Source organism: Plecotus auritus, assembly GCF_963455305.1.
Source record: "Plecotus auritus genome assembly, chromosome: 5".
NCBI lineage: Eukaryota > Metazoa > Chordata > Mammalia > Chiroptera > Vespertilionidae > Plecotus > Plecotus auritus.
The window spans coordinates 999,448-1,022,237 of NC_137776.1; the positions used below are offsets into that span (position 1 = coordinate 999,448).

Sequence of the window (22,790 nt, forward strand, 5' to 3'; positions counted from 1 at the left end):
GGCGCATGTGGGAGGTCACCCATCGATGTGTCTCTCTCACACATCGATGTTTCTCTCGCTCTGTCTCCTCCCTTCCACTCTCTCTAAAGGTCAATGGGGAAATACCCTCAGGTGAGGACTAACAACACCTATAGAGTCACCCCTGCGCCAGCAATATCACCTTCTCTGTGTAAAAGCATCGCTTTTTCTTTCTAGGTGCCATGAACATCTCGGCTCCAGACACTCTTCTTTCCACTCAAAATTCACCCACAAGAAATTTTCACAGATCGTCACAAACTTATTTGGGGCCTACAAAGGTTGAGGAATACAACATTTCTTTTGCCCCAAATACAAGCATAATTAACGAGGTAGCATTTTAAGACCCTCCTTGGTACAAAACATGCCATTCCCCAGTGACCGCACCGAGGGCAGCTGCCGTCCAGGCTGCGGACGGTATCCCAGCTTGCAAGGCTGGCCCGGGCGGGTGTCGGGAACCTGCTTTTCTGGCCTCCCTGCCTGACACAGAGCATCTCCTCCTGGCGAGGTGGGGCACTGGGGCTCGTCTCTGGAAAGGATGTCATTTTGGCTGGGCACCTGACTGCCGTCGGGGGGAGCGGGAATTTGCTCTGCACGAAGGCGGGGCTCTTCGATAGAAGCCTGAGTTTCGCGTGGAGTCCCCCGGAACACTGCACGCATGTCCTCCCGCAGGAGAGAGAGAGCGTGAGGGTGACTGTGTGTGGCGTTTCCCAGACCCCGCCCATGCCTTCCCCTTCCCTCCCCCGCCCTCCCACCCTACCAGTCCTACAGTGGGCCCTTTGATTGTGATAAATCTTAGATGTGCGTACAAACACCTTCTGAGTCCCGGTGGCTTAACAGATCATCAAATGGGTGCGTGCTCTTGTGGCCCTCCCATGATACAACTGTGCCATTTTAAATTCTGTAAATTGCAGACGTGATCGAAACAGCACACAATGGGGATGCATCTTAAAAAGGGACATTCTCCAAATCTTAGATTTCCTTATGGAAGTACATAGATTTGGCTGATGTTCCGGTCCTGGGGAGTCCTCTGAGGATGTTTGTTTGTTTTGTTGCTTGGGTTACACAGAAGGACATAAACGCGGCTTGGAATAAAAGACAAAGCAAGAGATCGAGCTATTGCTACGACTCAGGTAAACACCGGTCCCAGGCGCTGGGCACAGTACGCAAACTTTTCATTCATCCTGTCCGCCCACACTACGGGGCTCCTGATGGGTGCCGGGTCTGGGGCTGAACGCTGAATGAAGAAAAGCCAGGGCTCTCTCTCACCCAGGGCTCTCACCCAGGGCTCTCACCCAGGGCTCTCACCCAGGGCGTGACAGTGAAGTGAGGAGGCAGTCCTGCCCGTAACGCCCCCACAGACAGTAAGTGTGGTGAAGACAGTGCGTGTGCACACGCACCAGAGCAAGGAGAGAAACAGGAGGAGGTCTGCTGACTTAGCAGATGTTGAGCAAGGCTTCCCAGGAGGCTGACGCAAGCTGAGGGAGGCCTAAGAGATGAGAAGTTCCAGGAAGGCCGAGGGTCCTCCAGACAAAGGACACAGCCCAGGGACTCGGGGGCACGGAAACGGGGTCCAGGTGGGAATTAGACGTGTTTCCGTGTGTTTGGGCCACGGACTACATCGGAAAGGCCAGCCGCGAAGACACTGGCCAGGGAGGTGAGAACAGCAGAGTGGAGGGCGCGGGTTATGCCTTGCTGAGGAAGGGACTGGCGCTTCATGGAAGTTTCTGCAGACTTTCAAACAAGGCCGCCGTGACAACAGAGTTGATAAGCACCTACTGCAGGAGAGTAATTGCAGGTTTATAAGTGTCTGGGGAAGGGTACCAACTGTAATTTTCTTTTTCTGATAAACAGGACCACAGGCCCCTGACACAACCCCAAATACTTTCCCTCCTCGTATTTTCACAAATACGTAAGTATCGAAGGAAATGAATGTGTAATTGTAAATTAATATTTTTGTGAGTACACAAGTTCTAGTCCACAGTGAATGGGGAGGGGACCTCATCCTTGGAGGGCCGCTGGGATGTAGTGAAGGTTCTGTCTTTGGGTCCCGCTCAGCACTAAGCTCAAATGCTGGAGTAGACAAGCGGGTGTTCTTCCTTCCCCATCTGCCTCTCCTCCCGGTGGCCCCACACGTTCCCTGGGGGATTTTCAGACAGATGTGTGTCTTATGCAGCTTATACAGATACGTTTTATCACTCCTCTGGGTTATAAAGTATGTGGGTCGGTACAGGAGGAGGAGGAGGAGAAATGGGTGGGTCTTGGAGGTGGGTTGACAAGAATAAAGTTTATTCCTCCTTTTGAGTTTCTGTAGCAAAACGCTCAGATATAAAGAGGAGACACTGATTCAATGATCAGAAATTTTAGAAAAGGTTCCATAGGTTTTTAAGTAATAACTAAATGATCCCCTTTCTTGACTTTACAGACAACAGGATAACCTACAAAAAAAAGTACGTATCATAAAATCCACTGATAAAGTGGCATATTAATAATACTTTCTACCGTGTCACAATAGAAAAAGAGCTGGGAATCAAATAATGAGTCATCATCTATGGCTACTAGGCTCTCTCTTTGCCCTTATTTTCCTCTTCAGTGTTTCCTTTTGGTTAATTCTTGGATTTTGTAGGCGTCTAGGGTCCTTACCAAAGGGAATGCTGGCCTTGCAGGAAGGGGTCTCATGCGGCGAGAAGGGGCAGGGGCGTTAAGGGACCTACCTGCCCATTATAAGGACATCATCAGACACACACATCCACTCTCCCATGGGAAGCCATTAGGGACAGGGCTTTGCAGACTTGACTGATAGGCCAGGATGCCTGGGTCTGTCCCTCACCATTTTCATAGGCAGAGAGCTAGTCACCCACGAAAGTCACATAAAAGGCACCTGGGCACCCATGAACTGAGACGTGCAGCAGACAGATAGGAGGGTAGGTCTGTAAGTCACAACCGGGTAGGAAAGAACGAGGGGTTGGAAGACGACATGTATTCTGACATGCTTTTATCACATGGACATCTGCTCAACTCATAGAAAGTGGAGCAAATACAAAAGCTTTGACGCTAGGAATACTTCTCAGATTAGTATTATAATGGGATGGAATGCACCTGAAAACTAGATTCTGTTTCCCATATTTCACTACATGGGAAACTTTAGGGATAGCTCTCTTTCATATCTCAAGGTTGGAAACACTTCCTCCCACCTAGCACAAGAATGACACTGCAGATCTGAGGCCTATTACCTCTGATTATAAGAAAAACGATATTTATTGAATGTCTTGGTTTGTATGTGTTACAGTGGATTAGAACAGTTACTTCCTCTGTGAAAATTTAGATTTTATTCTTAATGTAGTTGATTTAGGATACGATTACATGAGACAAGTATTATGCAACATATGCTGTCATCCAACATATGTGGTACAATTCTACAATAAGTGAAAAAGTATCTTTAGGAAATTAAAGTGATTAGAGCAGGGGAAAAAATGGCTGTCCCTGGGGTACTTCCAAACTCTCTCAAATGCATCAGGAGAGAGTATGCTACATACGTGTTACCTTTTCATTGAATGTTGGCCTGAAACATGGATAATGCCATGCTAACGTCAGGCAATATTTGGGATGTGAACAGCCTCATTGCAAGAACCCTATGGTTTACCCTCGTACCTATACAAAGCCTTGCATGCTTTGCTGCCTATTACTGTTTACAGCCTTTAAGTCTTAAAAGTAATAATTTAAAAATAGTCTACCAGTTTATGACAGGCAATAAATTGGACTTTTGCAAGCCCAGAGGAGATTCTCAGTAATTACAGGTGTGTAGAATGTTCTGCTTCTACTCTTGGTCCAGTTCAGTCAGCAACAATACCACTGACCTCTGAGGAAACGGTCATCCTTCCATTCATATTTCCAGCTCAAAAGGAGTTCTCCAACTCCCCGACCGTGGCTCCGCGCTCCTGACACTGACAGACCCAGTTCTAGCTCGGCTTTTGTTTTCTGTCTAAGCTAATGTTTCCTTCATTGCATCATCTTTTCTCAGCCTTCCTACCCAGGACACTGCACTGACACTCCCTTGTTGGGTACAAAGGCATTCAATCTCCGCAAAGCGTTAACTCTGGGTTTTCTGCCAAATAACCCTTAACAATGAGCTGTAGCCCCTCACAGATCACAGGCTCATCCCCGCCTCAAGGAATGGGGTGACGAGACAAAGTATTTTCCATCCTCACATGTTAGCTCAGCAGGTGCATCTACAGCAGCCGTGGCCAAACTATGGCCCGCAGGCCGGATCCGGCCCGTCGGCTGTTCTATCCGGCCCGCGGGGCCGAAAGAGCGGAGGGTTCTCTTGCTCTCCCCTCCACTCCTTTACTTTGAATTTATATTAGTTCACACAAACACTCCATCCATGCTTTTGTTCCGGCCCTCCGGTCCAGTTTAAGAACCCATTGTGGCCCTCGAGTCAAAAAGTTTGCCCACCCCTGGTCTACAGGCACCCACGTGTTTTGACGACATCAGTTTTGAAAATACTTTGTTAGAAATAATCTGGCATCTTTTTAGAAATTTGCTGGGTCATAGGCATGATGCTTCTTCTTGCTAAAATACTTGCATGTTAGGATTCTAAAGAGCAATTCGGTGATTTTCTTCCTTTTTTTTTTTTATCAAAAAGTCATATATCCCAGCAAAAAGAAAAAATGTTGGGGTCGGGGAGAGTTCTGAGGGAATGTGAATCAAATGGAAACATACATAAAAATATTTCACGGTAGAACAGATGAAACCAACTTGAAATTAATCAGAAAGTCTCAGTAGATTTTTACCTGTTCTCTTTATGACCACGATGTAAGGCAGTGATGCCTGGCTTGTGAGAAAAACAAGCAAACGCTACCCTCTATCCCCGAAGCCAGTGAGCAGCTCCATGATTTTTCCTTTCCTTCCTGCCTGCCTCCCTCCCAGGTGACTTCCGACGAGCTGAACAGTATTCTTCAGAATATCATGGCCTGGGTGGTGGCCACGGTGACCAGCATCCTGTACCCGGCCATCACCAGGTACGAGGAGCGGCTGCGGAGCCAGGAGTACCCCGGGGGCGCGGATTCCGCCCTGTCCTCGGAGAGCTCCAGCTTCTGCAGCTCCTGCAGCGAGGGCTTCACCTGCGGCAGCTACACGACGGCCGCCAGCAGGCCCTTCCCCGGGGCGCCCCGCGCCTTCGCCGTGGACATCGCGCTCAGGCGCCCGGCCACGCCCCTGAAGCCGCTCTCGGCCCACGTGGAGCGGACGGTGGTGGAGAAGACCTACCGCACCGAAGGCCCCCCTTCCGCCCACGTGGAGCGGACGGTGGTCGAGAAGACCTACCACGCGGATGGCCCCCCTTCCGCCCACGTGGAGCGGACGGTGGTCGAGAAGACCTACAGCGCCGACGGCCCGCCCGTGACCACGTCCCTCACCTATAACACCGCCACCGGGGTCTATGCGCACCCCAAGCTCAGAAGCTGTAAGTCTGACAGTTACCTCCTGGCCTCCTTCGAGGGAGGAGCCCAGAAATCCAAGGATGCCACCACGGAGACGGAGACGGACGGCCTGGAGGGCCCGCAGCTTCCGAAGCGGAAGGCCAGAGCTGAAATCAAGAACTTGGAGAAGATTTTTGTGAACTTCAAATGCCACCTCAAAGAGGAAACGGAGCTGATTTTAGAGAGCATCTTCCAGGAAATCATGTCCGACCTAACGCAGGCCATCCCCGCCATCTCTTCGGTCACCGCTGAGGTTTTCGTTGACCCAAGTGAGCCCGAACTAGGAGACTTCGTTTCCAACGTGGACATCAGCTCCGTGGCCTCCGAGATCGTGGAGAACATGCTCGAGAAGCTCCAGTCCGCCGTGGAGAAGAAATGCGTGGAGATGTTTGCGCAGGAAGACTGGCCGGTGGACATGGCCCCCAGCCTCCTGCCCGTCGGGGACCGCCTCCTGCCGCCGAGCGGGAGACCGCCGACCGCCTCCCTGGCCCGCCCGGGGGAGCCCATGTGCGACGTGGCCGAGGACATGGTGCAGACCATCCTGGCGAAGCTGATGGCTCTGGCGGCGGGCACGCAGGACGAGCTCCCCCACCTGGCCTCCGCGGCGAAGCCCCCCGCCCCGCAGCGCACGCCCGGCCCCGCGGGCACATCCCTGCAGAGAGCCGACGCCAAGAAGGCGGGCCCTGAGCCCGAGGCGGCCGGCTTCCTGGTCAAAGGAGAAATACAGAGCTTGATCTCCAGCATCTTTGCCCAGTCCTCGCTGGTGGGCTACATCGAGGAAGCCATCAGCACCATCCTCGGCTACGTACAGACCGAACTGAACAACGAGCGGCTGGTGGCGTCCGAGGAAACGGTGGTCTTCCTGCGGCTGCTGGACGACATCTTCACGCAGCTGCACCAGGAGCCCGTCAAGGCCGAGGCGCCGAGGGGCCGACGCCCCAGACCCAGACCCGCTTCTGACGCCGAGGAGAAGTACCGGCTCGCCGGCACCGCGCTCGCCGGCGGTCCCCGGCCCAGGAAGCCGCTGCCGCCCATCAACGTGCCAGGCATGGTCCTGTATTCCGATGACAGCAGCGAGGAAATAGACAGGATCGTGGAGAACGTGCTGGATTCCTCTTTGAAGAGTGAAAAGGCGAAAGCGCAAGAGTGGGGTCCTGAGCGCTGGTTTACGGGGAGAGACGCTCGCTTTGACAGAAACAGCCAGCCGCCCCCAAGGCCGGCTTCTCTCAGAAGCAAAGTCGTGTTTTACGAGGGATCCAAGACCGAGGCTCCCGGCGCCCGCAGGAAAGAAGTTTCAAAGGGAAAAGCCTGCCCCGCGGAAGACACGCTGACGTTCAGCCAGGACCAAAAGCACCAAATACAAAAGGCGTCGGCGAACGTGATCAAAGGCGTCCTGGCGGAGATGCTCAGCAACCTGGCCTCTCCTCCGGGGCCCCCGGGCGGGAGAGCCGTCTTCTCGGGAACGCGGCGGGGACTGTCGGCGCAGGAGCAGCTGGACCAGCTGTTCTCCGTGTCAGAAGTTAACGCGGTGGCTCAGGAGATCACCGAGGCCGTGATCCACATCCTCCACGCGGCCCTCAGCCACGTCCCCGGCACCCCCAAAAGTCCCCTCCCGTCCTCGGGGCGTCCCACGCCGCTGGACCGTTCTCACCCTCCCGACGTGGCCAAAGAGGCGCCACGTAAAAAGCCACTGAAAATATGGTTTGACAGTGAGAAGAAGATGAAGTATCTGTCTTCCCTCGACGTGGGCCCTGAAACCCCTTCCCTGTTGGGGTCCGAGACACGTGAGCCGAAGCCTGTCGACGACATCTCGGGGGACATCATCGACACGGTGTTCAAGAAGCTGAAGGGACTCGTTTACCCGAAGCTGCAAGTAAGCTCCATGCCGCCCTGCACAGAGCCGTCCTCGCTGCACCGCCAGCTGAGCGCCTACACGGCCAAGGTGGTGGGCATCGTTCTGCAAGCGATCCAGAACGAGCTGGAACTCGGTCAGACACACCAGGGCCCGCCGGAAGCCGACGACAGCAAGCCCCCCCGAGGCGGAGAGCGCTCGATCGACACGGACGACGCGGACTCGCTCGTCTCGGATCTCGGCAAGGACGTCGTGGCCTCCCCGCTGCTGACTTGCATCTGCGAGATGTTGTCAAGCGCACATTCCGACCGGAGCAGCGCCTCCCTCCCTCCCGATGAGCCGAGGCCCTCGGTGTCCTGTGGGCCTGACGGTTTTGGCAAACCACCCACGCTTCCGGGTCGGCAGGAGAAACCATCTTTTTACCAATCCTTAGCGACCCCGTGCGCTCTCCACAGCGACCCCAACGGAAAAGGCCGCCAAGACAAAGGCAAACTGCGAGTGCTGGACAGCATCGGGGAGACCCTGTATGAGATGCTGTGCAAGCTCCTAGGAGCCCACCCGGAGGGCCGGCCGCCCCGAGAGAGGACGAGCGAGGACCAGGGAACGGCCGTGAGGCTGCCGCCTAACCTCCAGCTCATCTCCCAGACCATCCTGGACAGCATCCTCGCCAAGCTGTGCAGGGTGGACGCGGACGCCAGCTGCGCGGCTTCTGGGACGAAAGCTGCCTCCGAGTGCCCCGATATCGATAACCTATCGTTCAAGTCGATCATTGAGGAAATGGCCAAGTGCACCGACATCATCTCCAGCATCGTGTCCAGGATGCTGCGGGAGAGTAACAGAGAGGAGGCGGACAGGGAAGCGAAAACCGTGGCTCCCGGGCCTTGCAAAACGGGGAGCACCGGAGAGACGCACCCCCACCGACTGACGGCCATGGCCGCCGACATCCTCAACGTGGTGTTTGCGAAGCTGGAAGGGCTCGCCAGCGGGAACCTAGGAGCCCTGGGCCCCGTCGGCGAGGGACGCAAACCCAGCGCCAAGGCGGAGCTGCCGGGTGACGGCGCCTGCGAGGCCGTGGACGCCTGCGAGGAGCTGCTGCGCTCGGCGCTGTACGCGCACGCGAAGAAGGCGTCCGGCACCATCCTGAAGGCCATCCAAACGGAGCTGGCCGCGAGCCCCGGGGACCTGCGGGCCAGCGCCAAGAGCCCTTCCCCGGAGAGACAGCTTCTGAAGAACGTGATCAACCTGATTTTAGACGCCGTGTCCTCAGATGTGTTTGATGACGCCGGATCCCGAGAGAGAGCCATGGAGTCCTGTGGGTACCGGCCGACCTACGGGAACTTCCTTCCCGGAGGGGCCGAGCCAGACGCGTGCCTAGAAGACGCTGCGCCTGCAGAGAAGGAATTCGGGGCCGAGGGGACGCTCCAGGGGGAAGAAACGCAACCCGGTTCTCTGAAGCAGTGGGTTCTGGAAAGGACCCTAAACAAGATCGAAGGGAAACTGAAGGAGCCTCAGAAATCTCCCATCGTGCCCATTATCAGGAACATTTTGAACGAGATTTTCCAAGGGGCTCTGGTCAACCAATTAAACGTGCTTTCTCTCTCCTGCCCTCCGCCGAGGGGCACCCCGCACGATGTGGATGGCGAGCCGCCGGCTCCGACGTCGGTCCCGTTCATAGACCAAAGGACGGGCCCTCTGGTGTCCGAAGCCGATGTCACCGTGGTGGTGGGTGATGTTGTCACGACCGTGCTGCATAAGCTTTACGCCGCAGCCATGACGCAGAGAAACGCGAGTGAAGGCAGGTACAAAACCATCACCTTCTCAGCGAACGTTTCCTTCCACGTCCCCGCCTGCGCAGAACAGTCCTCGGTCGCTGTGCTGGATGGGAATCCGTGTCCTGCCCCGCCCGGACTCAAGGCCAAAGGAAACGTGGCTGAAGATATCATCCAGGAGATACTAACCAACCTAGAAACCTTCGCTACCTACAAAGTCAGATCTCTCTTTTGTCCCCAAATCAAGTTCACGGTCCCGGTGGCTTTCCCCGTGCAGCAAGATAAGAGCATTTTGAGCAAAGCGTTGAACGCCAAAGGCCTGTATCCGGGTGATGGGTTTCCTCCCTGCTCCGTGGATCATGTTCTGGGAAAGACCAACTCGTGCCAACTTTCTTTAAACAAACTAAACGCACATGCGACGGAAGTGGCCAGAAAAATTTTACAAGGCATCAAACACGAGTTGGACAAAGAAAGGGACAGTCCTTTCTTAACGCACAGCATCGTGGTTTCTGAAGGGGTCGCGAGCCAGATTGTTAACACGGTGCTGGAGATCGTCTCGTCCAAAGGCAAGTTTGACAAACACGATTCTGAGGAAGAGCTTCGCTCGGGCCTGCGGGAAGGCGTCATCGAAAGGATGTTCAACGGGACCGAGTATCGCAAAGAGCTGCAGTTTCAAATACAGGACGTCATGGAAGGCATCCTCTGTGACATTTACGAGAAGACGCTGCACCAGAACAACCTTGCCTTCGCCACGCCCGTGCCGAGAGGCCTCCGAGCTGGTCAACATCCAGCCGCCGACGTCGGGCTGTCCGTGGACGGTGCCAACAGGGTTGTCCCGCAACTTTCCGTCCCCAAGTCAGACGTCATGCTGATCTCCAACGACATCGTGGACCTTGTCCTTCACAACCTCAGCGCGGCCGTCATGCTCGGCGTAAGACCAGGGCACGCGCCCCCTCCGGCCAGACTGCCCCTTCCCTTCTGTGACATGTTCCCACGCGTGGAATGCCACCTGCCTCCGCTCATGGGCTCGCAGAGTGACGGAACCACGGAGGGCTTTTCATCGTCGATTGAAAATGGGAGGTCCGCGTATGCCGTCGCGAGTCAGATCGCTGTGGTGGAGAGGGAAGACCCCACGAAGCCCGCCCCTGACCCCTGTGAGGAAAATGCTCACTTCATCACCACAACTATTGTCAACCAGCTAGAATCTTTCGCCACCCAAAGAATAGACTCATTAATTACCCTTGCTCTCCAGCCCGAAGAAAAGTCACTTGTTGGCCCTGGCCTGGAGCGCTACGAGCCAGATGCCAGCCGTTTTCGTGACCCAAGCCAAAGGGCGTCCCCTGGGAGCATCCTGAAATCACCAGCGGAAACGATTCTCAGCCAAGAGCTGGCAGATCCCACGTTTGCGAGTTGCAGACCAACACGGGGACCCACCCTTCACCTCTCCCAAGCTAGCCTTAAGGAATACGCTGACGTCATTGCCAGCGTCATCTTGAAGCTTATTAAGAATGACTTGGACCTAGAAATCCAAAGGGCGTACCTATATCCAAACAATATTTCATTCCAGGAAAACATCGTTGTGAGTGAGATTGTCAACAACACCTTGAAGATCTTAAACGCTAGGAGATCTGTCAGGGAAATTCAGTTCTACGCAAAAGATCACCCTGGCACGTGTGCACCGTTAGCGGTGCCGAATGAAATGCTGTTCGGACCGAGAGGGCTGGACAGAAACACCGCATTCCCTCTGTTTGCGCCGGGCCCGTTCGAACAAAGCCCAAGGCGGGTGGAAAAGGGACGCCAGAGGGTTGTTTTGGAAGAAATATTTATGAGACACGGGGAATCCAAACAGAAAGAAAAGGCTGCCTTGCTCACTCCGGTGAAAGACGTTCTAAAGAAAGTGTACCAACAAGTCATGAAAATCAAAGGCCACGTGCCTCCATTCAGTGAAACCGCCCCCTACGCGGTGCCTAACTCTAAAGCTAAAACATCAGACGTCACACACCAACACGTCGTCCAATCACATGTTAACAGCGCAGCCAATGACATAGTCGAGAGTGTCTTGGGGGAAATGTACGCCGTGGTGGTGACCTCCTTACACGAAAGTCACCCCAAGGAAGGCTTTGAAGACAACGGCACCTTGCCTAAGCCACCCTCCTGCGCGGGAGAAGCTAAGCCAGCAGGCAGAGGAAGTAATTCCACGGGGTACCCCATGCCACAGGCCTATCCTTCCCCAGGCGACCCCAGCACCCCGCTGCTCGAAAGCAGCTCCCAGCAGCCCTCGCCGCTGCGGGTGGGCAAGGAGTTAGTCCAAATGGTTCTCGAGAAGATCACACATTTTGCCTCCGTTTACCTGGAAGACGCCCCGGAAAGATGTGCCGAGGAGTTGCAACCCCGGAGGCTCCAGAGCCTTAAAGTGAACCCGAAGGGCAGCCTCCAGCCAAGTTTTAAAACAAGTTTAAAAGCAAAATCAAAAGTGACGTCTCTGCCTAATTTGAAGACAAAACCGCCCCTCGGCCCTGCCAGCGGCGGTGCTAAGGCCAAAGGCAAGACCAAGGCGGGGCCGGGGGAGAGGCCTCCGAAGGGCAGCCAGTCCAGGGCCTGCCTGGGGCTGCCGCACGCGCTCCCCGCGGGGGACGCCAAGGGCGCGCGGGGCGCCAGGCTGCTGGCCGCGGACCTGAGAGCGCACGCCACACGCGTGACCGGCGCCATCCTGGAGACGACCGTGAACGAGTTTGAAAAGGCGAAGCAAACCAGAGCCGTGGTCAGCGTGAAGGCGCTGCCACCGGACCAGATCGTGGCGGCGAACAGGCTCGTGCGCGCCGTCCTGCAAGGGGTGTACGCGCCGGGCGCCTTCTCGGCTCCGGCTCCGGGCGACCTCCGGCCTTCCCCGGGGCACCACGCGGGCGCGGGGGGCTTCGCTGAGACACAGGCCTGCTTTTACTTGGAAAACGTCTCTTCCCAGCTGGAACAGATCTTCCCTAAAGATGGGATCTTTAAAAAAATGTTCGACAAATGGCAGGCAGAAGCGAACGACATGGAAAGTGAAAAGTGCAACCTGCTGGGAGTGGCTGAAAATGTTCTGACCGTCATTTCGATGAAGTCGAAGGAATTAGAATACTCTCTTTCCCTTTTGAACCTGACGCACCCCGAGGACTGGGAAAGCAGGCTCCAGAGCCGCTTCCAAGGGCCGTCGGCACGGGCGGAGGCCACCAAGGCTCACATCAACATGTTCGCGAGGGAGATGGTGGAAATGCTCCTTGAAAAACTACAGCTGTGCTTCCTGTCCCAGATGCCCGCCCCAGACAGTCAGGGAGCTCTCGCAGGCGGGAGAGAGCGCATGGCTCAGAGCAAACACGGCTTTCCGGCCAAGGACGCCCTCCGCAGCGTGCCCGTCTACTGCCTGGACGCCAAGGACCGCGTGTCCCTGGGCTCCACCCAGCAGATTGTCCTGGACATTGTGGAAAGGGTGCTGGGCATGCTGGAGGCCTTCGTAGACTTGCAGTTCAAACACACCTGCAAATACGAATTCTCCGAGATGGTGAAGATGCCCGTGGAGAACCTGTTCCCCGGCCAGCAGAGGCTGTTAGGCAAAAAGACGCTGCCCAGGCTGCCGTCGCTGAGAAAGCTGGCGGATGGTCCCAGGTCCAACGCGGTCGTTTCCAAGGAAAACGCACAGAGCGTCTTCCTACAGGTTCACGCGTTCCACGCGGAGTTGCTGACGTGCGCGGTCGCCATCACCAGCGACATGCTGGGTGTCCTCAAGAGCAAGCTGGACAAGGACATCGGCCAGGCGGAGCCGCCGGGCAGCGGGCTGCACGAGAACGTGGCCGCGAGCGAGATCATCGGCGCCCTGATGGGCCAGTGCACGCACGTCAGCGAGTCTCTGATCAAAAACCTCCCGAGCCTGTTCCCGGGGGTGGAGAACACCTACATCGTTAATCACCTGGCACTGGCGACTGACATGAAGGTCCCCAAGTCAAAGGAAGTCCATTTTGGGAATGGGCCGCCACCCGTGGGCGTCCCCGGTTTGGTGTTTTATCCTGAAGATGACATGACGGGAAGGTACAGGGCTCCCCCCAACGGCCCTTCACACGCCAGAGCCCCCGGAGAAGGCCCGGTCAGAAGCTCCGAGCCCATGGAAAGGCCTGACTCGGCAAACGCGCCCACATCCTCTAGAAACAGGGTCCCAGACCACGGCCCCCAGGAATGGGCGTTCGACGGAGCCATGCCAGGACCCGGCTCCCTGCCTGAAGGCAGTGTCTTGCAAAAGCTGTCCAAGAGGGTCACTGAGTCCACAGAAGAAGCACTGAAGCAAGGCCTGTCCTTCATAGAGATGCGGAAAGCTAAAAACCCCAAAGTGTTTCACTACGGGACCCCACAAGCAGCTGGTGGGCCTAACCAAACTCAGACCACCGTTTCTCCACTCAAGGTCTGTTTGGCGGCAGAAAACATTGTCAACACCGTGCTGTCCAGCTACGGTTTCCCGACTCAACCGCCCCTTAATGAACGCACGGAGACGATGAAACCGTTTTTCATATCCGCGCCAGGCCCTGGGGGACACGGGGGTGAGAAGAAAAGTGTGCTTACCATGTGGGGTGACACGACCAGCTGCATCCCCAGGGGAGGAAGCAGAAACCCGGAAGCCAGCAGGGGAGACTTCTCTTTATTGCAAAAATGGGAAAATAAGAGCGACCCCAAGGTCAAGCCTGTGAAGGAATTCGAAGTCATTGCTTTTGCGGATCATGAACTGGGTCCAAATGAGATTAATTTGGTAGCAAGACATGTAACCACATGCGTGGTCACGTATTTCCAGAACTTCAAAACTAGAGGTAAGCAAAAGAGACCTTCCTGTAAGCGGTGACGTAATTTAGAAAGAAAAAAAGAAATAGATGTGTTTAACGGTCTCTGGAAGGAGTTGCCTGGACCACCTTTCTGAAAACAGCCTTGGAGGTGGGACCTGGTACTTCTGACTGCGTCAGGACCCTGACCAAGAGTCCCACATCCACCCACGTGGCTGGAGCCTGAAAGGGTGTGGTGGTCATTTTCCCGCAGCGCACGTGAGAGAGAACGGGACTCTGTGAGAACCGGGTGGAGCACGGGGCATGCGCTCCAAAAAGCTTTTTTTTTTTTTTTTAAATATATTTTATTGATTTTTCACAGAGAGGAAGGGAGAGGGATAGAAAGTCAGAAATATCGATGAGAGAGAAACATCGATCAGCTGCCTCCTGCACACCTCCTACTGGGGATGTGCCCGCAACCAAGGTACATGCCCTTGACCGGAATCGAACCTGGGACCTTTCAGTCCGCAGGCCGACGCTCTATCCACTGAGCCAAACCGGTCAGGGCTCCAAAGAGCTTTTAAAATCCTCGTGCATGGCTTCTTCATGCCAAAGCCACAGTTAGCTGACTGCAGGCTAGCAACTCATGCTGTACAGTTGACCTCTTTGCCATTATTAGTCACAGTTTATAAGAGCGGTGGCATTCAACATCTGGGGTTTCATTGATTTTTTTGTTTTTAATAACCCTTTATTGATTTCAGAGAGGAAGGGAGAAGGAGCGAGAGATAGAAACATCAGTGATGAGAATCACTGATGGGCTGCCCCCTGCACGCCCCACCCTGGGGATCCAGCCCGCGACCCAGGCAGGTGCCCTGACCAGAAATTGAACCGCGACCTCCTGGTTCATAGGTTGATGCTCAACCCCTGAGCCACGCCTGGTTTTGTTTACATTGCAGTATTCTTACATTCCTTTTAGGTGTCGTTCTATAAACATATTCTTACAAAGGTATTTTCACTCCCTTTCTAAGAATGCTTGCCTGCATATGTTAGGTTTAACCACGTGTAATAGCCATTCTTGCATGTCCAAACCTGTTGATTATTGGCAATTTCATAAAATGGAATCTAATAATACTGTAATAGCCCTGAACTGGATCAATAATTCCAGTTGCCAGTAAGCTACATGACCAGTCCAGATACATCACTTGCCCAACATTCGAGATATGAGCGCATATACGACCAGTCCTGCCACCCGCAGGCAGAGGTCACTTTCCAGCCTTAAAACTGGCATTTTTTCCGAGGTGGGCCGTTGTATAACTGCAGCTACAAGCTCCTAAGCGGACGGTCTCCCAGCATGGCCTGACGGAACTTCATAGAGGAAACAAAGCCAACAAAAGCAGATTTCTGACTCCATCCCATTGTGTCCGGTGCCTTCCAGTGATCTCGCTCATGGTTCTCCTTTCATGGGGGGGGGGGGAATATTCCTTCCTCCAGCTCATCCTGGGACCCTCTTTTCAAGCAGTCAAAGCTCAGCTGAACCCCTCCCACCTCCACAGAGACCTGTCTCCTTCCACACGCGGGGGTAGAATAGACGATGGTGTCCTGAGGGAGTGATGAGAGCCAAGACTGGCGCTCTGACCAGCCCTCCACGAAGCTGGCCACCCCAACCAGGCGTACGATTTGCAGTAAATACGTTGTTGAGTGAAAGAGAGAAGGAAGTCCTACGCCTGGCTGGCTTGGCCTCCCGTTGTGACAACCTACAACCTGGGGGTTAGAAAAGTCCCGCCATGACCACACGCCCCTTACACTTCCGCAGTGAGCGCCATTCTATTCCATCGTGTTCTTACGGACACACAACTCCTTAGTTTCCTGAGTAACACACAGCATACCGTGAGATGTTTGGACTCAAAACGTGTCCTCAGTAATTATAGGAGGTCCCCATATGTCACTGTGGACATGCGAGGATGTAAAACTCAACCTGAAACTCATGTTTCTGCCCCCAGAATTTCCAATTTCTTAGAGCCCATAACCATCCAAGCAAGTCAGACATCAAGACTGGACTTGGAATTTCAATTCTTCAGGGTTAATTTTCTCAACTTTGTGGCGACGATTACGATTCCACAAGGTGGGAAATAAATATCAGAAGAAAACCCCATTTCTTTCTTGACTAAATTTTTCTTTAGTGAAGTGTTCCAAAGGTGAAATTCATATGTAAATAGTTACCGATATATTGAATTTTCCATACTTCTCTTAATGCATGCTACAAATTATATTTTCTTTTTGAAGTGTCCAGTGAGATGATGCCGATTGTTTCTGCACTGTCAAAGAAAACATATGAGTCAGAACAGCGTCTAAGAAGCATATATAATGATTCTTCGCTTTACCAACTTTGTGAACATCTCACCGAGTCTGTCATTTGCCATTTAATTTCGAGCATTTCTGATGGCATCCAAGGTGGCAGAGAAAGTGAGAAGGCATGGGAAAGCCAAAATTCAGGATGTAACAAGATTATTTCCATGGATTCTCAAGTATTTGAAAACAGGTCGATTTCTATTGGAGAACTTGCTTTAAATATTTCTGAAATCATTACTGAAATCCTTCTCAACAATAACATTATAGAGCCTGACATTGCACAGCAAATGTTCTCTTCAAAAAAAAAGTACATTTATTGCCCAGGAGTCACTGCTACTGACTTTGACCATCTCTTCCAGGATCTCTTAATAGGAGTGATTCACGTACTGTCCAAAGTGATAGGAATAACTCATCACCTTGAAAGCAATGGAAGAAGTAAACCAGTGTCCATGCTCAGAAGCAATGGTGTGTCCATGTGCAACAAAGCAAACACCATGAAAAGACAGATAAGCTGCAGAAACTGGGAATCATCTACTCACCAAAACGAACATCTCATTCAAAAAGATAAACTGAATTACCTGGCATACAAGTTAGACGGTATCGTCAGTAGTCTGAAAACGCGTGAATCCAAAGAAGTCGTCAATAAGGTCTTCAATATTGTTTTAGATTTATTTTTACCAGATGAAGGCCGAGGTGAGCCCGTGGGTTCTCACGAAAAAGCAAGGAAATCTTTATCATCCTCGAGTAATAGCGTAGGGCTCACCCCCAAATCCATTTTTCTCCTCAATGTCGTGTGTGAGAAGCTTATCAGAACGCTTCTGGAAAAGTGCACCAACACGGTATTTCTTGATCATGGCCCTCTTCCTGAGGGGATATCTGCAGAAGAATGTCAACTTCTAAAAATGCTTCAGAGTGTAGAAGACGAGGACTTTGGTGACCGGAAGGGGGCCGCGGGCTGTGAACAGCTCCAAGGAGATTATATGTCAGATCTTTTGGAAAATCTGGCAGAAATGGATACAGATGTATTGTCATCGGACTCCATGCTCACCCTCATTTCCCACAGCTTGGTGAAGTCCCTGATGGACAAACTATGTCAAAATATTCCGCTCCCTCACAGCCCACCTAGTGCAAGCAAGCCTTTAAAGGGGAGGACGCAAGAAAGACAGCTGGGTTTTATAAAACCAAAGAGGCCAGGATTAGCGGCCTTCAGACAAGGGCAAGGTTCTGCCGGCTTCACCAGTTGGGACGGTCCTGCTCTGACCGGGTCCCTAGATCTCTCCAGCGTGGTCCGCTCCAAAACACAATCACCGTTTGGCAGGAAGTGTCCAGGAATTGCCTCTTCTGTGCCACCCCGGAGAAGGCAGGAAACAGCCATCCAGAACAAGCTGCACCCGGGGGCTAGGAGTACCGGAGTTTATTCGGCCACGTTTTTGGAGGAAATCATTTCAGAGCTGTTTTTCAGTCTCTCCACGTCCCTGTGGGGCAGCAACGAAAGCGTCACCGAGGCCCGGCTCAGTGAGATGAACGCGCTGCTGGTCCACAACGTGGTGAGGGAGTTCCACCGCGCGCAGGTGGCCGTTCTGCGGGGCGTGGAGGAGAGGCTGTGCTTCCCGCCGGTCCAGAAGGCGCTGGTGCGTCGGGTCGTGGACTCGGTTTACCCTGACGTCCTCCAGAAATACCAACTGAAAGTGACCTGTGGTGTGAACCTGGCACATGACAACACCTCGCTAGCAGGACGAATGACGAGTGGCATTCTGTTGGAGATCGTCGACTGCCAGCTGCCCCCTTGCCTCCGGGAAAAGCTCAGCCCCGACTCCCCCTGCCCTCTCGAAGCGGAAATCATCCTGGAGAAGCTCCAGGGGTCCCTGGGAGAATGTGCTTCCAGGGCCAGGTCTTCGGGGGGCTACAGCACCAGGGTGTCGCACTCCTTCCTAGAGGAGATCGTCAGGAGGCTTCTGGCCCAACTCACCGCTCCGCCCAGCAAGGCGTCCCCTCGGGGCCGAAGGGAGTTCATGAGTTCAGGTTTCAGCGACATGTCTAACTGTATCATAAACAAGGTCCTATCGGCCATCTCCAAACACAAAATCTGGCTCACTATTTGTGACAACCCACAGCTCTGCGCGGGGAAAGACGCCCAGAAGATGGTGGATTCTGTGTATCGTAACCTCATGCAAATGTCTGACTCCCTGGCCGCAATCCAGAACAGTCTGGTGAGCCGAAGCCCAGTCATGGTGGACCGCATTGCCAGTTTTATTATCCAAGAGATTATTGAGAACCATCTTCAACCATTTCTGTGTGAGGAAGGTTTGCCCCGTCCGAACACGCCCCTGGACGCGATATCGAACATGGTCAGACGGGTCCTCAGGGAGGTCACCGAGTCACACCGATCCAAGAGGCCGCCGCCCGCGGGCCATGACCCCGACGCCCTGGATGAGCTCGTCTCCTCCGTCTACAAGAACGTGTTACAGCAGCACGGGCTGGACCCTGAGGCGGACAAGGAGTCGGAGGACAGCGCGACGTTGGTGGACAATGTCAACAACTTAACTGTCGCAACCATTTCCGATTCCCTCCTTCACCCGCTGTTCTCCGGCGACTTGTCATCTTCCTGTTCTATTTCCACGGCTGAGGGCTTCATCCACGACATCCTTAGTAACGTCAGCAAACCCACCACGCCATGCCCGAGCTTATCTCCGTATAACACCTTGCTGCCATACACGTTTTTAGAAGACATGATCAGAGTACTATTATCTAGAATCTTTTCTTCTGCGTCCGACTTTGTTCCAAACACAGAGACTCTCAAAGACAGGTCAAGGGTGAATTTCAATGAAATTGCTTCCAATATAATCAGTGACATCAGGATGAAGATTTCTCAACATGACATCCAGTTCTCAAAGGATGACGAAGAAACCAAGTTTGTTTATTCAGAAGATGATGTCCAGCACCTTGTAGACTCCGTCTTCGAAAACATTTTCCAAAACTCCGCGTCTCAGGAGTCGGTTGAAGAAAATATCAGAGGCAGCAACGATGCTCTCATCGACAGAATAGCAGGGTTCATCATCAAGCATATCTGTCAGCAACACCTGCAGCCGTTCGTGGACCGGAAGGCACTGCCTTCCCCCGCAGACACACACCCCGACGGCGGGCCGGGGCCATGGCCTCCTGCCAGCGTTTACTCGGCAGCGTTTTTGGAAGATGTGATCTTTGGGGTTTTAAGGAAAATATTCCACAGGGTGTTGGGCATTGTGCAGACAAAACCAGCAAGAGACTCGGAAGACGAGCTTTTGGACAAAGCTGGCAAGCTCATACATCTGATAGCAGAAGAGTTCTCCAGAGCCCCGGTTCGCATCCTGGAGGACGCCGAGGAGCAGTGCTGTTTGCCTCCGGTGGAGACGGACGTCCTCCGAAGCATCGTGGACACGGTGTTCAGCAAAGTGTTGCAAGAATATGAAATGGACATCCTGCCCGATTACGATTTTCTGAATGACACAAAGACCTTGGCAGCGAGGGTGACTAAAAGCATCCTGGCCCACACGTTTGATTTCCAAATTCACCCAAAGCTGATAGGAAAGCTTCCTTTCAAGGCGTACGCCGCCCTGAACGTCGATGTTTTGATAAAGAAAGTCCAGTGTTACATCACTAAATCGCGGTTCCAAAGACAGGCGTCGACCATCTACACCACCATGTTATCGCACACGCACCTGGAAAAGGTGGTCGCCCAGCTGGTCTCGCAGGTGGGCCCGCTGGCCTCCAGCGCAGAATGCAGAGGCACCTCCAAGTCGGAGTTAAGTGACTCCGTCCTAAAACTTATACGCGAGATTATGTCAATCATTTCCAAACACGCAATCTGCATCGTCAAACACGGCGGCGGGAAACAGAGCGTGATTTCGGAGAAGGACGTCCAGGCCATGGTGGGTTCCATCTACGCCGAGCTTTCGCAGTCAAAGCTCTACCAGTCTCTCTCAAAGGACAAGAAAGGGATGAGTAAGATGCCGGTTTCGAAAATAGCGAGTTTCATCATAAAAGAAATATTTAACCATCACCTACAGTCATTTCTACCCGGAGATAAAGCATGCCTCTCGGCTGCGGTTGATCACGACGATCAACCGAAAGCAGCCGACGCTCAGCAGGGAAAGCTGGCTTTCGTCGTGAACTCGGCGGCCTTTCTGGAGGAGGTCATCGCGGAGCTGTTGTGTAAACTCCTGTACGCATTCTCACACAACGTCCTGGCGGCTGAGCACCCCGACACCGTGAAAGGCACGATTACCGACATCGTTACGACGTTAGTAAAATCAATTGTCCTGGAGTTCACCACGTCGGAGATTGTGGTTTCGAATTACTTCGACGATGATATGTGTTCTTCGGCAAGATACAAAGAAATGGTTCAAAAAACAGCCAACCTGATTTATGAGAAGATATTAGGTGAATACAAATCTCTGATTCAGGTCTACAAGGTTATGCAAAGTGACACGACTTCTTTCGGCAGGAAAATTTACCATTTACTACTGGAAGAAATTTATGATCATCAGGTGCAATCGTTAGTGTCAGGGGAGTTGGTGTCTTCTTCCTGTTCTTCCCTTCAAACTGATAACATCATCAGAAACGTGCTGACTGTCATCACGAAGGCCAGCCCCGCCACCCCGTGCGTGACGGTGCTGCCGCGCGCGCTGTTGGAAAACATCGTTCACAAGCTCATAGCGAGCATCTTCCCTTCCGCCCACACGGAGAGCGAGCTCCAAGAAGAAGGCGTTCCACCCGATGATGAGTTTGTGGCTGCAGCTTCCAAACTGACAGATGAAATTATCAAAGAAATTACGGAACATGAAATCCGTCTGGCCAGGGCGGAAGAGAATGCAGGGAGTACCCAACTAGACATGATTGAGAACTTGGTTGACTCGATATGTAATAATATCTTGAAAAAATCTGAATTTCAGGCTGAAGTGCAAAGAGACGCAGACAAAAAAGCAGGCTCGTTCCTCAGTAAAGTCGCAGGTTTCATTATGAAGGAAATTATGGACCATCATCTGAGGCCATTTTTACAGGGTGACGGGGGCTCTGCACTCACCAAACCTGGGAAAGAAAAGACTCAGACTTCTCTCTATTCAGCTACATTTTTGGAAGACGTAGTGGTTGACCTCGTTCGCAAATTTTATTCCCTTCTAAGTATTACTGAAGATCCTAAGAAAAAAGGGATGCCAGAGACAGACCTTGTGGGGTTGGCTATAAAATTTGCAAACACTCTGATAGGAGAATTCAGGAAAAGTGAAATTAAAGTTCTACCAAATGCCGAAGAAGTCTTTGCTTTCCCACCCGTTGATAAAGAGACAGTGGATAAGATATCCAACTTGGTGTACGATCAGTTCATAGGGAAGTACGACGCGGACGACATTCAGAAGGATGATAAAGGTCACATGCTAATAGAAACCATTGCTGCCTTAGCCCAAACGGCAATCTCTGCCTTCAAAATTCAACCCCTGTTTTCAGGAGACTGGTCTTCCACCTTCTTTTCATTTCTAAATCCAGATCACATCACCCAAAGGGTTCAACACCTACCACAGAAAGCCACTGCACCGAGTAGCACAGGCCTCAAAGGAAACCAACTTACCTTTCCAGAACAACCCTCTAAACACACTTCTCCCACCTCAGACAGGAAACACGTGCTGGGGACTTTGGAACTAGACAGAGGCACGGCAAACAGAAAGAAAAGTCTCCCAAGTGAGGAGACGTCCGTTAAAAAAGGCGAGCGCCAAGACCGGAAAGTCACCTCTCTGACGAGAACAATGAAATGTCACCTGGTTAACCTGTTGTCAGGGTCAGCTGCAGGTGTGGCGGCTAAAAAGAAAGAGAATGAAAATAAATTGTCAATTTCAATTAAAAATTACACGAAGGATGTAGCCACAATTACCTCACCAACCCCCAGCGTGAACGGTAAAGACAGTCCGAGGTCCGATTTGAAGGGAGCACAGAAACAGAAGGAACCTGAGAAGCAAAGCGAACCGGTGTCCACAGATGCAGAGAAGCGACGGGCTGAGGCCAGCACACAGGCTCCAGGAGCTGCCGGTGCAGCCGAGCGGAAGGAGGACATGGCTGGACCGACCTTGGACACAAACAAACAAGAGATGGACAAGACGAGAGGAAATGTATCGAGGAAAGAGGACGAGCCCTGTCCGTTGTCTCTGACACCCCGAGTGACAAACGCAGCGACCACCACGGAAGACACGGTCACTCCAAAGCTGAGCACTGCGCACAGGAAAGGCAGTCTCCCTCTAGTCGACGTGCACAAACAATACGCAGACTATGAACGTGTTCAAAACGTCACTGAAAATATTTATGACAATATCTTAGATACATGTTTTGTTCCAGAATCAGACTGTTCACGTTCCAAACCCCCCCCAAGTGACACGGTTCATGTCCTCCAAGGGGTCCACAAGGATTTCGCCCAGTCTGTTTCCATCAAGGACTTTCCCATCTCGGTTAACAAAGATCTCCCAGCCCCGGAGAAGGAAGAAGAAAAGGACAACGAGAGAGGGAGGGAGAAAGAGAAAAAACA

General features: G+C 52.9%; 1 protein-coding gene across 1 annotated transcript in view; it reads left to right on the forward strand.

Annotated features, from left to right (window-relative positions):
- The window catches only part of FSIP2 (fibrous sheath interacting protein 2), a gene marked incomplete at both ends in the record, with an annotated part of 54,464 nt that overhangs the window by 19,456 nt on the left and 12,218 nt on the right, over window positions 1–22,790 (forward strand). The window contains 2 exons of the mRNA XM_080671120.1: window positions 4,945–13,945; window positions 16,178–22,713. Of these exons, the coding sequence (XP_080527246.1) occupies window positions 4,945–13,945; window positions 16,178–22,713 (15,537 nt within the window). The remainder of the gene's footprint in view (window positions 1–4,944; window positions 13,946–16,177; window positions 22,714–22,790) is intronic.